Source organism: Spinacia oleracea, chromosome 6 (assembly GCF_020520425.1).
Source record: "Spinacia oleracea cultivar Varoflay chromosome 6, BTI_SOV_V1, whole genome shotgun sequence".
Classification (NCBI taxonomy): Eukaryota; Viridiplantae; Streptophyta; class Magnoliopsida; order Caryophyllales; family Amaranthaceae; genus Spinacia; species Spinacia oleracea.
The window spans coordinates 145,531,806-145,545,427 of NC_079492.1; the positions used below are offsets into that span (position 1 = coordinate 145,531,806).

Below are 13,622 nucleotides of genomic sequence, written 5' to 3' on the forward strand. Positions count from 1 at the left end.
TTGTAATATTTTCTTTTCCTTTTCCTTATTTTCATTTATTTCCTGATTTAATCAATCAATCAACACCAACTTTGGTAATTGAGTTAACAGGATTGATTTTGGGCGTTACTTTAAGGTTTGTCGTGCAATTAAACTGTAGAACTGTGTAGGGGTATTTTAGTCTTTTAACTGGGGGACACGAAAAGCATAATTACTAAAATGACCTCAGCTGTTCCTTTATAGAATAGAGATTAATTTTTTTTTGAAAAAAATATTGTTGTGAAGAGTTCTAGTGTTTATGCACACATTATGTGTTCATACACATATATCATGTACGAAGTAATTTAGAGAAACAGAATGAATTATATTTTTATTTGAAATAATTTTTTTTCTAGAAATAGATAAATTGTTTTTTTTTCCATTTAAAACGTTAAAGGACAATAAAAAGTCAAAGATTGTCGGCGTTTCCTTGTAAAATAGAGATATTAGTCGAAATAAATAAATTGTTTTGTTTCCTTTTAAACAATATTTAAAACGTTAGAGGAGGATACCAACAAATTAAAGACTTCATATGTTCCCTGAAGAAATATATTAGCCCAGACCCTCCAAGAAATACATTGTCTAATCTTAAACGTTTTTATTCCAAAAACACATGGGCGGAAAAACTACAAAGGAGATAGTCCTTTAGATATCTAAGATAGCCCAAATTTGTTTTACTCAATCTCAAATATTGATTTATCATTAATCTACTAGTCCTTCACCAAGAAATCCATGCATTCATATGATTTCATCTCATTCTCACCATGTAAAGGTCTCTAGTGTACAATAGATATTAGAAAACTACATTTCAAATAATGACCTTCAAACACAGACAATCAAGAGAGTGATGGAATTGAAAAGTCACTCTTGTCTTAGGTAAAAGGGAGGTTTGAATGAAATTGATTAGGACATAGTTTGTAAAACGATATTTTGTCTTAAATATTTAGACTTATAACCTTTTAACCAAAGTCACTCTTGTCTTCGTTAGAGGGCGATTTGGTTGAAATTAATAACAACATAGTTTGAAACACAATTTTTAGTCATAATTTTTTTGGACCTTTAACCTTTTATGTGGACAAATAATCAAAAGTCACAATCAGTAGAAATATTTAACGATCAATAAATCGTTTGGTAGGTGGGTGAAGTCCGATTATATTTTTCCCATAAACAAAAATAAAAAATAAAGTTAAAAAATTGTTGTTTTCGGGTTGAAAACACCAACCTTGATACAAATGATTTAATCTCAAATTGAACCCCTCAACGTTAGAGTTGGTTTCATGTCAGATTGTCGTGTCTGATTCAGATACAATTGTTTGAATGGTTTAAAACTTTTTTCTGATGGAATTGTGAATCATTTAAATAGCTAGTCTATGAATAAGACCTAACACAAACTGTAAAGTAGAAAATAAAAGAAAAAAGAGAAGGCAATGAGAATGAAGAAGACATCATCAAGGCAAAGCAAGCCAAAAGAGGAACAAAGAACAGAGTAACCAATGATATTCTCATGCAATTGCCATGCCTATCCAACATAAATAAAGATCAATAAAGTAAGGGCCCAAATTTCAGGAAGAAAGCTAAATTCCAACCAAAGAACCCTTAGCTTGCCAAACACCCCTCCCCCCAGCCCTACTAACACAGGAAATGTGCATACACTGTATTACTTTCTACTGTGGTGGGCTAAAGATAGCTGTGGACCGGGCTGGGTCGGATGAAAATTTCAAAATGGGACCCAGGCCCACGTGCCAGGCCGGGCTGTCGTATCTAATTTTACTAAATTAATCATGCTTTGTCGTGCCGGGTCGATTCATGTTATGTCTTGTCGTACTTTTTCTAAAAAATGAGGAAATTCAGACCAGTCTCGAAACCTACCCGAGACTCAATTCTAGTTGTTCTGTAGGAAATCTATGTAACTTTGATGCCATCAGGTAAGTAACTGACAACATTTTCCTAAACCACAATTTGCACCAAATATTACAGATCAAAACAAAGAAAATGACCAGAAAAAAAAAAAAAACCAGTATGAAGTATGTAAACTGATGCACTACAAAATTACAGGCAGAAGTGCAGAACATTCAGTACCAAGCAAAAACACAAATTACAGGAACATAAACTCGTAAGAATATGAGATATAGTCATATAAAAATATAGTTAAGGAAATTCAATTCGTTTGCATATATAAGAACACTTGGTCATTCAGAATATCTACTTAAGGCAGAACTCTGCATCTCAAAAGGACTTGTCTAGAAAATATATTGACAGTAACCTTGTTAGCAACACAACCAAAAAAAAAAAGTTGAACAAGATGAACTAAGTTTCTACTATAACTTCAATCTTTCTTCGAAGAAGCCTTGCTACTAGCTACACTCCATTGATCTGAAAACCCCGTAGAACCGGGCCCACTACAGCCACATTTCGCCACAGTTCTAACACTCTCAATCAACTCTTCAGTTCGAGCTTCTTGTGACAGTATCTCCACCAACTGTTCTGGACTTATAACCAACTTCACCTTCCAAACTCCTTCTCTTCTTCCTCCTCCTCCTTTATTATTATTATACCTCGAAAACACGTCAGTATTCGATCTCTTCAAAACATTGCTTTGAGTTGTACTCCTACTATCGAACGACATCCTATAACCAGTATTTCCAGGTATACTCTTGGATCTAACATGCCCTACTTTAACATCAAATGCATCTTTGTATTCTTTACTTGTATGAAGAGGAAGAAGCAAGTATGAAACTCCAGGATGAAGTTCTTCATTGTTTGACAGTGGTTTCCAGAAAAGATCATCACTTTTGAATATAGCATGACAAGGGTATTCTTCGAGGATGAAGCCTACTGTTATTGAGCCATGGAATTCCATGATTCCGCCGTTTGCTGTTACGACTTGGATGGTTTCAGCTTCTTCTCCACCACCACCACCTCCCAAGCCGCCAAAAAGACAATTCCCCATACTAGCTAGTAGTACTGTTACTGAGTAGTGACTAACTACTGGTATGTTCTAACTATTTGAAGCTTTTTTGACAGAGAAAGCATATTTCCTGTCATCCCCCCTTAATTTCAGCAGTGCAATATGCTGATGTAATTGGATTCTGGTATAAATGCAAGGTGGGCTTGTTTTGGTCGGCTAACTGTTCCTTTTTATACAGAGTATCTGATATAAACTAGTTTTAAACCCGTGCAATGCACAGACTGTATCTGGTCCCCTCAACTCGATCTTTCTTTCACTTTTGACTAAAAATGACAAGACGATAACAAATGTAAAGCAATTCGCCTTAAAAAAAAAGAAAAAAAAACACGAAAAATCAAGATCTTAGAGGAATCCTTATGATACAAACAGAGATATATCATATATATATATATAAGGAAGAGAAGCAGAGGTCTGAATGAATGTGATGGTGTCTCTAAACAGAGGCTAAGGGCAAAGAAAGATGGTCAAAAAATACACCCAAGATACTGTAGTGGACCACTAATGCTCATCATATCCTTCACTTTTTCCTTTAGCAAAGGCTATTATGTCTATATTCTATACCAAAGAAATAAGAAGAAACTTTAATTTACTGCTGCTTCTCCACCCAAAACAAACAAATATTCCTAATCCCAACGCATTATTATCCTTTAAAAGTAAGCTTATTGTTAATACAACAACTAACTGCAGTTTGCAGCTAAAATGTGTAATACTAATGGTTGTTAACTCAACTACTATATGCCCTTCTTATTAGAGAAACCACTAATCTAAAATTAGAAGAAAGATGCCCTTAAAACTCTCTAACTTTAAGCCGTAATTCACCCAACATCCACATTCCTTACGCAAATGGCCATTTTTGTATGAAACTAAATTTCCTAATCAGGAACAACCATTAAAAAAAACTCTTATCGGTGCAAAAGAATGGAATGATCTAATTAAGACTCTGTTTTCTTCATTTTATGTACAAAAGAATGGAATGATCTTATTGAGACTCAGCTTATTTCATCTTATTCTTATTGCTTTTAGACCAGACTAGAAAAAGTAAAAACATTCACACAAGACCAGACCACGAAGAATCAGACCAGACTAGATCATAAACTAGAAAAATCAGACAAACCAGACCAAATGAAGAGAACAAACGTGTACAAGAGCAGAGTGGTTTAGCCCAACACATTGCAAGGATTGTCCACACACACTTCTTCTCCCCCTACATAGACTTCGAAAGGTATACGTACGCTCGTCCATTGACTCAACAGAGTTGCCCCAGACTTGGAATCCACTCTACCCAACAGTGCCCTTCAATTTTTTGTTACAGAAAACGGGAAATTTAAAAAAAAAAAAAAAAAAAAGTTTCACCATTTAACATGTTTGATTGTCAATGCACCTATGAATCAGGGGTGTAATGGAACCTCCTAAAAGCCCCAAATAGTCAAATGAAACAAACATGCATGAAAACAATGCATGTTGCATCCTCTTGTATACAAGAGTAGAATAAATGGCAGATTACAAGTCGAGTCAGTCACAGCAAAGAAACAATGACAGGTGAACTCTATAAGAACAGACGAGTTCTTTGCAAACAAGGATGAAGATAGATAACGTAAACATGAACTCGAAACCCATCATAGTTACTAGGGGAAATAAAATCATCCTCAATAATAACTGCTACCACGACAACGGGGTAATCATCGTTAAGTTATAATAATAAAGTAGTAATTGTCAGTCAAAAACAGCTGCACCTTCATTCTGCTGTGCGTCATATACAACCTTGCAAGATCCTCAAAGTTCCATCCAATCCAACTCTATATGCCCATATTAAGTAGTAGTAAGTAGATAGACCCAGAATGAAATACGATACTTCCTGATAAGAATTAATTCAGGCAGGAACAAAAGAAGTAGGGAGTATGCCATGTTTACTGACTTTACATAGTCATCTCTATGTCCAGAATATACAAAAAGTACTCCTGTGTTCCTCAAAAGAGCCAAAGATGATGAATCACTGCATAGATTTTCTGGGAGCACGAGGGCGGACTGGTGTCTTCGATGGGCTCACCCTGTTACAAACAAAATCCACCAAAAAACACTTTAACAGAACTGTGGCGAAACAAACATAAGTATATATATGCACCGAACTCTGTTATAGGGAATCTGACCTTATTGCCGAAGATCCCAATACCACACCACTGCAATTAAGAGCAGCTATTGCACTTTCAGCCTGGAGAGGTCAAAAAGTGTAGTGAACATTTAGAGACAGGCTGTGAAAAAAAACTTCAACATGATCTTTGATTTCCCTGTCTATAGTTCAATTTTCTATCCCTCCCCTAATATTAAAAGTAAAGCAGCAATCAAAGACTAAGGACCATTCGGTATCATTTTTTGTTTCCAGTTTTCTGTTTTTTACAAAACCAAAATATGAAAACCACAAAAAGTAGTTTCCATTTTTGTGTTGTCAGCTTTCAAAATTAACATGATTATTTTTTGTTCGTCATTCAATCTAAATCATGACTTACAAGACCAAGAAACCAAAAACTGAAAACTAGCAATGATACGAAAAAGCTAATTAATTTTCTACTCATATGGAACTAAAAAAACAGCTATATACCACATCACCCATTTTCCCATATTCATCAGTGGGGTCAATACTAAGGTGACAGGGTTCATGAAATATGGTAAATAAAACAGATTGTTGACAAATTGAGCATGCTTCCATAGACAATTACCTTGTGGCTTCTGCTGCATGACAAATTACAACCTACCCCCTCCACCTAAATAAGCTTAGCTTTCAGAAATTTCAATTACGATGACAGTACACAAGATGGACAAAGATGGAGAGTGTCAGAATTTCTCAGTCATTGGAAATAAAAGCACCGCGTGATATAGTCACCAAAATCATCTGACTAGAAACGTTTGTTTTGACATTAATAAGAACGAATAACTGTTGCTGACAGATAACTAAACAGACACGAAAGAAACCTACTCTGTACTCCCTAGAAGAAAAGCGTTGAGCATCCAAAAGTCACACTCCAGGAACACTAAATTAACCAACGAGGAGTAGACATAAATGAAAAAAAATAGTCCAACATTTTAGGAAGTATGTTGACATAAAGGGTTACCAGAAAGGACTGAGTTCAGAGGCCGTGTAACTTTTTCCGTGTTTCATTAGAAGTACAGAGGGGAAGAAAGAGAATAACCTTGGTACCATTTCAGGAAATTGTAGCCATACTACTGCAGGAAAGCAGGACCAAGGGCTCCCCAAATGAGATCCCAACACGGATCTTCAGCAATTTATGGCTTCTTGATGTCTACTATGTTTCAAATTACTACTTTCAATTGTCAGTGGCTGTGTGCTTCAGTAAGCAGTATGCAGTACGAATACCCAATTCGCTACCTAACTACTCCGTATGTTAGATTAGTCCAAAGTGCTCCACAATACCAATAAGTAAATATGGGTGTACTTGGTATGTAGTGCGAGGGGTAAATGACCGTATTAGGTAACACTGGTCAGTGGTGATAGTGTTAAACTTTCCACTAAAAAACTGAGTACAACCAACCCATTCATAACATGTCAAAATCCTGAAATAGATTTGACTATTTGAGAGCAGGAGTACTTAAAAGGATACCACAGGACAAAGCTCCCGCGGAAAGGTGAAAAATATGTGTTAACCTACATTACATTCATTTCACTTCCATGCTATTTTAATGCGGAATAAGCTTGGATTGCAAACAGGAACACGACATATTAACTGAGCGGAAGTTAGACCTAAAAGAGTAAAAGTAGATATAATCTGGAACTACGATCATTCTCAGTAAATGCTACAGTTATTTTCCTCCAAGTCAGCCATGAAATCTTCAATTTTTATAATGTTTGCTTCTATAACCGGAATTATGGGAGAGCTAAGCTATCAACTAGGTGAACACTATAATTAATGACCATCACGAACTTCATGAAACAATATCCATTTGTACTCAAGTTGTAACAATGTGCAATATCAAGGAACAATATTTGTCAAATGAGGAACTAAAAAATGAAAGTAATTACCATCACAAACTCAACAAAACAAATACGAGTAGAATGGTGATTGTCTCCAAGCATCCTCAAGCGATAAACCTGAAACAAACAATATATGCAATTCAATGAAGACCCTAAACAAAAGAAAGTAATACAGTACATTTCCAAACAAGACTAAGCCACAAACCTCTCCGCAAATTGTCTCGAAAAAAACTTTGATTTCAGTATGAGAAACCTACACAAGGCAGAGTAATATACATTTAACCAACTATATATTTGCCAATGAGCAATATGAACCAAATGTAAGAAAGAAAATGCACCTTCTTGTCGATGTTAGTGCAGTAAACAGTCCTTGCACACATTTCACGCTCATCGTCGTTCTGAAGTGAGAATTACCCCCAAGTCAGTATAAAATGTTAAACTTGAAAAGGAAAAAAAACAATAAACATAGAAGCAAAAGGAAAAACTATTGATCTGGGTAGCAGTGGCACTCACCTGAGGCAAAAATGTGGGGTTTACAGGAGCAATTGCAGTCTTAGAAGGCAAAACTTTGATAGGATAATATCCAAGCATAGTTCCTGACAGACTCAATGCAGCCTGTGCACCTTCTGCACCACCACAAAACAAGTTGATTTGTTAACTTCAATTCAGAACTTTGATTATTAGTCTATGAACAAAGTTGTATAACACTTTACCCTCGTCTGTAAACTCGACAAAAGCGAAACGAAGCACAGAATTTGGGTCACCACAAACACGGCAATCAACCACCTAGAAGAGGAATATGATACAACACTACTCAGAAAAGGAACTGACAAAGCAAAACCAAGAACAGTCTACCACAAGTCCACAACTCATAAAAATCAATAAAAAACCCCCAAAGAAAAACTACTAATAATACAATTCAAGTTCATAAATTACAAGAAAAACATCAATATACCTGTCCATAGTTGATGAAAAGCCCTGCCAGCTGCTCCTCAGTCACCTGCAACCAATATATCATACATTTTTGTTTTCATGAAAGAAAGTTTCAGTCTATATTACATATTTCTAACATGGAATTCAATGTTTTACCTGTTGATCAATATCAGAAACATAAACAGTTCTCCTAATAACCTCTTCCCTTTGAGCCATACCAGTTCGATTATTCGGCCTACGCTTCCCTTGACCATTACCAAAATTACTCTTCTTCTACATTCAAACAAACATAATCAGTGAAAAATCAGTATTCAATAAATCAAAAAAAAAAAAAAAAAATCAAAGAAAAAAGATGCTCTAATCAAATCGAATCAAACCTTTCTGAGAATGTTATTATTAATCTGATGATTAGGGAAAACTCTGAAGGGGTCATCCATAGGATTAGGGACAAAATTAGGCACAAAAGAGGGATGAAATTGAGGTTGGTGATGAGGATGATGATTGTGATTAGTGAGAAGAGATGGAGGAACAAATTCCTGGGCACATGGATTGAGCTTCGATAACATCTCTTCCAGTTCTCTCATTTCGGTGGTCCGATTGACTGATGACCCGTTATCCACACCCAAATCACTCTTGACACCATTTTCAACCACTGCCATTTTCAACAACTCTTCTTTTTTTTTCTCTCTCCTTTGAAAAATCCGCCTCTACCTAATAAAATCAAATACAAGGATGAAGATGGAGTAAAAACTAAAGGGTATAGAAATATTAATTAAAATAATAAAGTAAAATTATTACCTGGGTTTAAGGGAGGAGTATGAATAAAAGAATGATCGAGTGAAGAATGGAAGCAGAAAGCTGAAGATTCTTTAAATCCGTTTTTATGAAAGGTTAATAAATGGGGAAAATTAGGAGAGAGAAAGAGAGAGTGTGGGTTTGTGTATTGGGTTGGGGTTGGGTTTGTCGTGTTGGATCATATAAGGGTGAAAGGAGGAGCAGAAGATCAAGTTTGAGTCTGCAACAAATCCTTCCAAAAATGGCGAAAATCGCTTCCTTTTTCAGAACCTACTACACTTTCTTGTTAATTTGTTATTATGATTTGTGTTCTTTTGACGTATTGGAGAAAAATGAAAATGAAAATTAAAAAAAAAAAAAAAGAGTGACAAGTCTAAAAGGTGACAGGTGGTGGGTGTTGATTAGTGGATATGATGGAGTGGGTTTTTGGAGATTAAGAGGGAATAATAAACTTGATCATGGATGGGTATGGGATGGAATGGGATCATGTTTGCCATTGCCAATTTGACATGACTATAAGGAAAGTTAACCCGTTCTGTATAATTGCAACAATTTAACTTCGTTGATCAGATTTTGGTCTAGCGATTGCGAACGGGGGTTGTATACAATAGATAATTTAACTTCGTTGATCAGGTTTTGGTCTAGCGATCGCGAACGGGGGTTGTATACAATAGATATTGTATTGTTAAGTTTGATTAATTTTATTACTTTATCAAGTGTTATTGATTTAGTTTACAGATGTCGTTTTACCTTGTGATTTTAAACTCATGGATTTGGTCTCTACTAACCCGTGGATTATGAGGGATGGATGGGGATCCGCTAGTTATTCTCCAATCTTCGATCATTCCCAAAAGCCTCACGACGTGGAACATTTTTAATTTTTCTTATATTCTTCATTTCACTCAATAATCAAATTGGATTCCCAACAACCGACAAAAATGCTAACATTTTATTCACACTTCATTTAAGACCAAATCAACTTTTAAAAAAAAACGTTTTTTTAAAAAAAAAAAAAAAAGCTCCACAAATTACCTTGTGGTTGATTTGAGTTGTATACAAGGCGGCGATCCGTGGTTGATTTGAGTTGTATACAAGGTGGTGATCTCTTCACATAATTCTTATTGGTTATTAGACCGTTTAAGAAAATCATATCAGAACCAACCAAAAAAATAAGAAACATTCATACATCACCATATCAAAAAAGACCATACTATGTACAAAATGAGACCAAAGCAAACCAATAACTAGAAAAATTCAGACCAAACCATGTGGAAAAAAAATATCTCCATTAGGAAACTATGTCGTGATGGATCCATGAATCGTGCATTGATTCATGCCATGGACAATATGCCATGAAATGACCGTTTTCGACGAGTGTGCTAATCTTACGCTGGAGTTTGCATGAGTACTTCAATTAACAACATCACTCCCAACTGAGATTTTCTTCATACCTAAAACTCGAACCCAAAACTTTAGTTAAGGAAAATAAACCTATTAACCACTCACGTTAACCTAAGTTAATCCATAAGTAACATGTGACATGTGTAAATGGATGTGTAATGCAAACAAAAAAGGGGCGTGGCGTGGAGGTATTGGGATGAAATGGAAGTGGATGAGGTTGGTTTACCCACAACAACACAACACACTCGTGATAAATTAGTACTGTTGTGTACTTTTATTACTAGGTGGCTTGGCGGTCCGCTGGGCTAGTGGCCTACTGCAACAGTGCACCTTCACGGCTCAACCTCACCCTTTACACACATTATGATTTATGACATGACACAGTGCACCTCTTTTGGTGCTTCCTATTTTCGTACAAAGATAAGGCAGCTTTTTCTGACCCTTGTTAAAAACTCCCTCCTACTCCATTTTTACTTATCTCGTCCAACCTTTTGTCGTTAAATTTTATAGTCGAGTCGAGTCGACTATTATCCTGTTTAAATTTATAATTTTTTGATTTTGACGAGGAAATGTGAGGTTTTCTAAATCTATACTGGGTATATCATTAAAATGGTATACTAAGGGTAAAATAGTAACTTCAGTTGGTATATTAAGGGCTAAATGGTAAGTTCATGTAATAAGTTGAGTTTGGCCCACGAAAAATAAAATTTATATTTGACTTGTGAGTACCAAACTATGTTGTTTGGAACCAAATAAAAATGAAACTACATTACCAAACTATGTTGTTTGGTATCACATGAGAAAATATAACTACTTTTCTTGTACTAAATTAAGTGGTTTGGTACTAAATAAAAATGCAGAATGTTAGTATACTATTTCAATGGTATACCTAGTATAGATTAAGACTTCCTCAGGAAATGTATACTGTAGTTAAAAATATAGAAACTACTTTATCCTTCTCTTAATACTCGTCCCGTTTTTCTTATAAAGTCGTCCCTTAATACTCGTTTTATTTCTATAAATGGCATACATTTACTAATATTACATCATTTCTCACTTTATCATTGACCTACATATATTTCTTACTTCCTAAAAAGAACATTAAAAAATCCAATCCCCACCCACCTTACCTCATCCCAACCCCTTTATTGGACATTTTCCCCTCTAACTATATATACTAGTCTTATATGCACGCGATGCGTGCGTGAGTATAAAACCAAAAGTTTTATTATTAGGCAAAAAAAAAATGTTTACAAAGTCTATCTAAACAAATAATACTTCGTATTATGCATCATCTATTCATCTATATTAAAAATATCTAAAGCGCAACTATGTAGCCGACTCATGCCCTTACATGATAAAAAAAAATTAATTAATTGTAAAGCAAAAGTAAAGATATTGAACATATATAGTAGTGTTTCAATCACTTGTTTATTTTGATTGCAATATTGCGTAACCATGTGCATTCCTCCATCATATCGCTTTGTAACAACTAACATTATAAGAAAATCCCCGTTTAAAAAATTTAATTGTTGGAGTAACACCCACGAAAAAAAATTGTGAATTACTCTATCAAAAGGTGTTACACGCATAAGATGTACAATAAATTTAGTCTACAATAACTTTTACCTACTTTTTTTTGTAACTTTTATGTAGTTTTTTGTACTTTTAATCTGTTTTGAATAGCTTCTATATTAGAAATAAAAAATGACAGATAAACATTTTAAAAGGTTAATTTTATTAGTGGATTTGAAGAAATAATTTTTATTAAAATGAAAAGTCATTAAAAAAAGAGATAAGTAATATTTCGTATATATACATCTATCTATTATCTATTACTTTATACTAAAACAGACACCAGGAATGACACATGTCACTTCCTGGTGTAAAATTTTTCCGCCTAAAACATTTTCCTAAAATATATGTTCGAAGTATCTTTTTTATTTTATTTTTATTCTCTACCTTTTTATAAATTATCTTTGTATGGAAAAAAAATATTAGTTTATAAATTTTGGCAATAATAGATATCACGTAATAATAATTTTGCTAAATATGTTTTGATAATATTTTAGCCAAATCGATTCATTAGTAATGTAAAATATATTCGCTCGATATGTCGGTCAAATTAGCATATTACACATATAAAATATGCATATAGATGAATAAATTTAAATGAGTATATTCAAAAAATTTATAATTATGCAGTAGTTTCGAGATATTTAGTTAAATATTTTGTAAAATAAATGATCATAATCCGTGCGTGCACGGGATCTAATCTAGTAATACATATGTAAGAGTTAACCTTTATCCGGCGTACCTGTAATAATAAGGATTTGCGTTTCCTTAATATTTTTGACACGCAAATAAAACATCGTTAATTAATTACACGGAAATTTCCAAATTTCTGGCAAAAGCTATTCAAAATAAGGATTTGCATTTACTTAATATTTTTGACAACAACGACCCACTTCAAACCCACGTCAGAAAGCGGCCACAAACTAAATCAAACCATTCTCTCTTTCCCCAACTCAAAACTCAGAAAGGAGAAGATGGAAACCCCCTTCTTCTTCCTCCAGCTTTCTATTAAAAAAAAAAATTAACAAAGATGGCAGAACCCCAGAATAACAACAACAACAACAATTCAAACCAAACCACAACCAAAGTAGCAATCCCACCATACATGAAAGCAATTTCAGGTTCAGCCGGAGGATAGTAGAAGCCTCTTGTTTACAATCGATTGACGTCATCAAAACCCGGTTACAGCTTGGTCGGGCTGGAAATTACAAAGGGATTTTTCATTGTGGGTAATTTCATGATTTTATAGATCCAAAAAGTGTTTGTACACATTTTGTTGCTGATACGATGTTAGAACTCATGTTAATATATACGGAGTATATTTTTTTTGGACATAACTTCTAGCGTGATTGGAGGGTCAGTTTGCTGTGATTCAGTTGTTGTGATACAATTATGGCGTAATTTTTGGTCTAAACAGTAATTATATTGTGATTACTGATTTGATTGTATTTTTCCTTTTTTATTTTTTGGCCTGCGGTTTAACTTTTGGTTGTCTATCTACGGAGTACTTATTTCACTTTTTATAATATTATAAATTAGTGTTAATATAATAAGTAGGGGTATTTTAGTAATTTAGAGGGGACACGAAAAGTTATTTTACCCAAATACCCTCAGCTCTTGGCTTATGTAATAGAGATATATAAAAAATAAAAAAACAAAAAAAAAACCACTACAACTACTATCACCTAATAAATTAATAAATCAATTAAAATGCTTAAAACTATGTGTCGGTCAAAGTGAGGCGAGTATTAAGGAACGGAGGGGGTAAATTGATAAGGTGATTTAAAGTGAAAAGATACTTGGTTGAATGAATTGTTTAAGGAGATAAAATGTGTTAATTTACCTTTTTTTGAATACTAGACACAAAAGGTACTTCCTCCTATCTCTTTTTATTCTTTATGTTTGGTATTATGCACGTGATTTAATAATTAATTAATGTTGATAAAG

The 13,622-nt window shown here is 34.2% G+C and overlaps 2 protein-coding genes across 2 annotated transcripts; both read right to left on the reverse strand.

Moving 5' to 3' along the window:
• Positions 1-2,132: 2,132 nt before the first annotated feature.
• Positions 2,133-4,192, reverse strand: LOC110794818 (uncharacterized). The gene has a single exon (XM_021999783.2). The coding sequence runs from the start codon at positions 2,966-2,968 to the stop codon at positions 2,345-2,347; it is 624 nt and encodes a 207-aa protein (XP_021855475.1). The 5' UTR covers positions 2,969-4,192; the 3' UTR covers positions 2,133-2,344.
• A 389-nt stretch (positions 4,193-4,581) lies between these two features.
• On the reverse strand, positions 4,582-9,015 carry LOC110796094 (polyadenylate-binding protein-interacting protein 11). The gene is made up of 11 exons (XM_022001133.2): positions 8,703-9,015; positions 8,282-8,615; positions 8,061-8,177; positions 7,927-7,971; positions 7,685-7,757; positions 7,485-7,597; positions 7,310-7,369; positions 7,177-7,224; positions 7,020-7,088; positions 5,134-5,195; positions 4,582-5,034 (listed from the first exon to the last, which is right to left on the reverse strand). The coding sequence occupies exons 2-11, from the start codon at positions 8,561-8,563 to the stop codon at positions 4,977-4,979; spliced, it is 927 nt and encodes a 308-aa protein (XP_021856825.1). The 5' UTR covers positions 8,564-8,615; positions 8,703-9,015; the 3' UTR covers positions 4,582-4,976.
• Positions 9,016-13,622: the final 4,607 nt, after the last annotated feature.

Excerpts from the sequence above, each read along its gene's own strand:
- LOC110794818 (XM_021999783.2), bottom strand. The coding sequence starts at position 2,968 with ATGGGGAATTGTCTTTTTGGCGGCTTGGGAGGTGGTGGTGGTGGAGAA.
- LOC110796094 (XM_022001133.2), bottom strand. The coding sequence starts at position 8,563 with ATGGCAGTGGTTGAAAATGGTGTCAAGAGTGATTTGGGTGTGGATAAC. Across the intron at positions 8,178-8,281 it reads ATAATAACATTCTCAGAAAG|AAGAAGAGTAATTTTGGTAA; the intron begins GTTTGATTCGAT and ends GTTTGAATGTAG. Across the intron at positions 5,196-7,019 it reads GTTTTGTTGAGTTTGTGATG|GCTGAAAGTGCAATAGCTGC; the intron begins GTAATTACTTTC and ends TGACCTCTCCAG.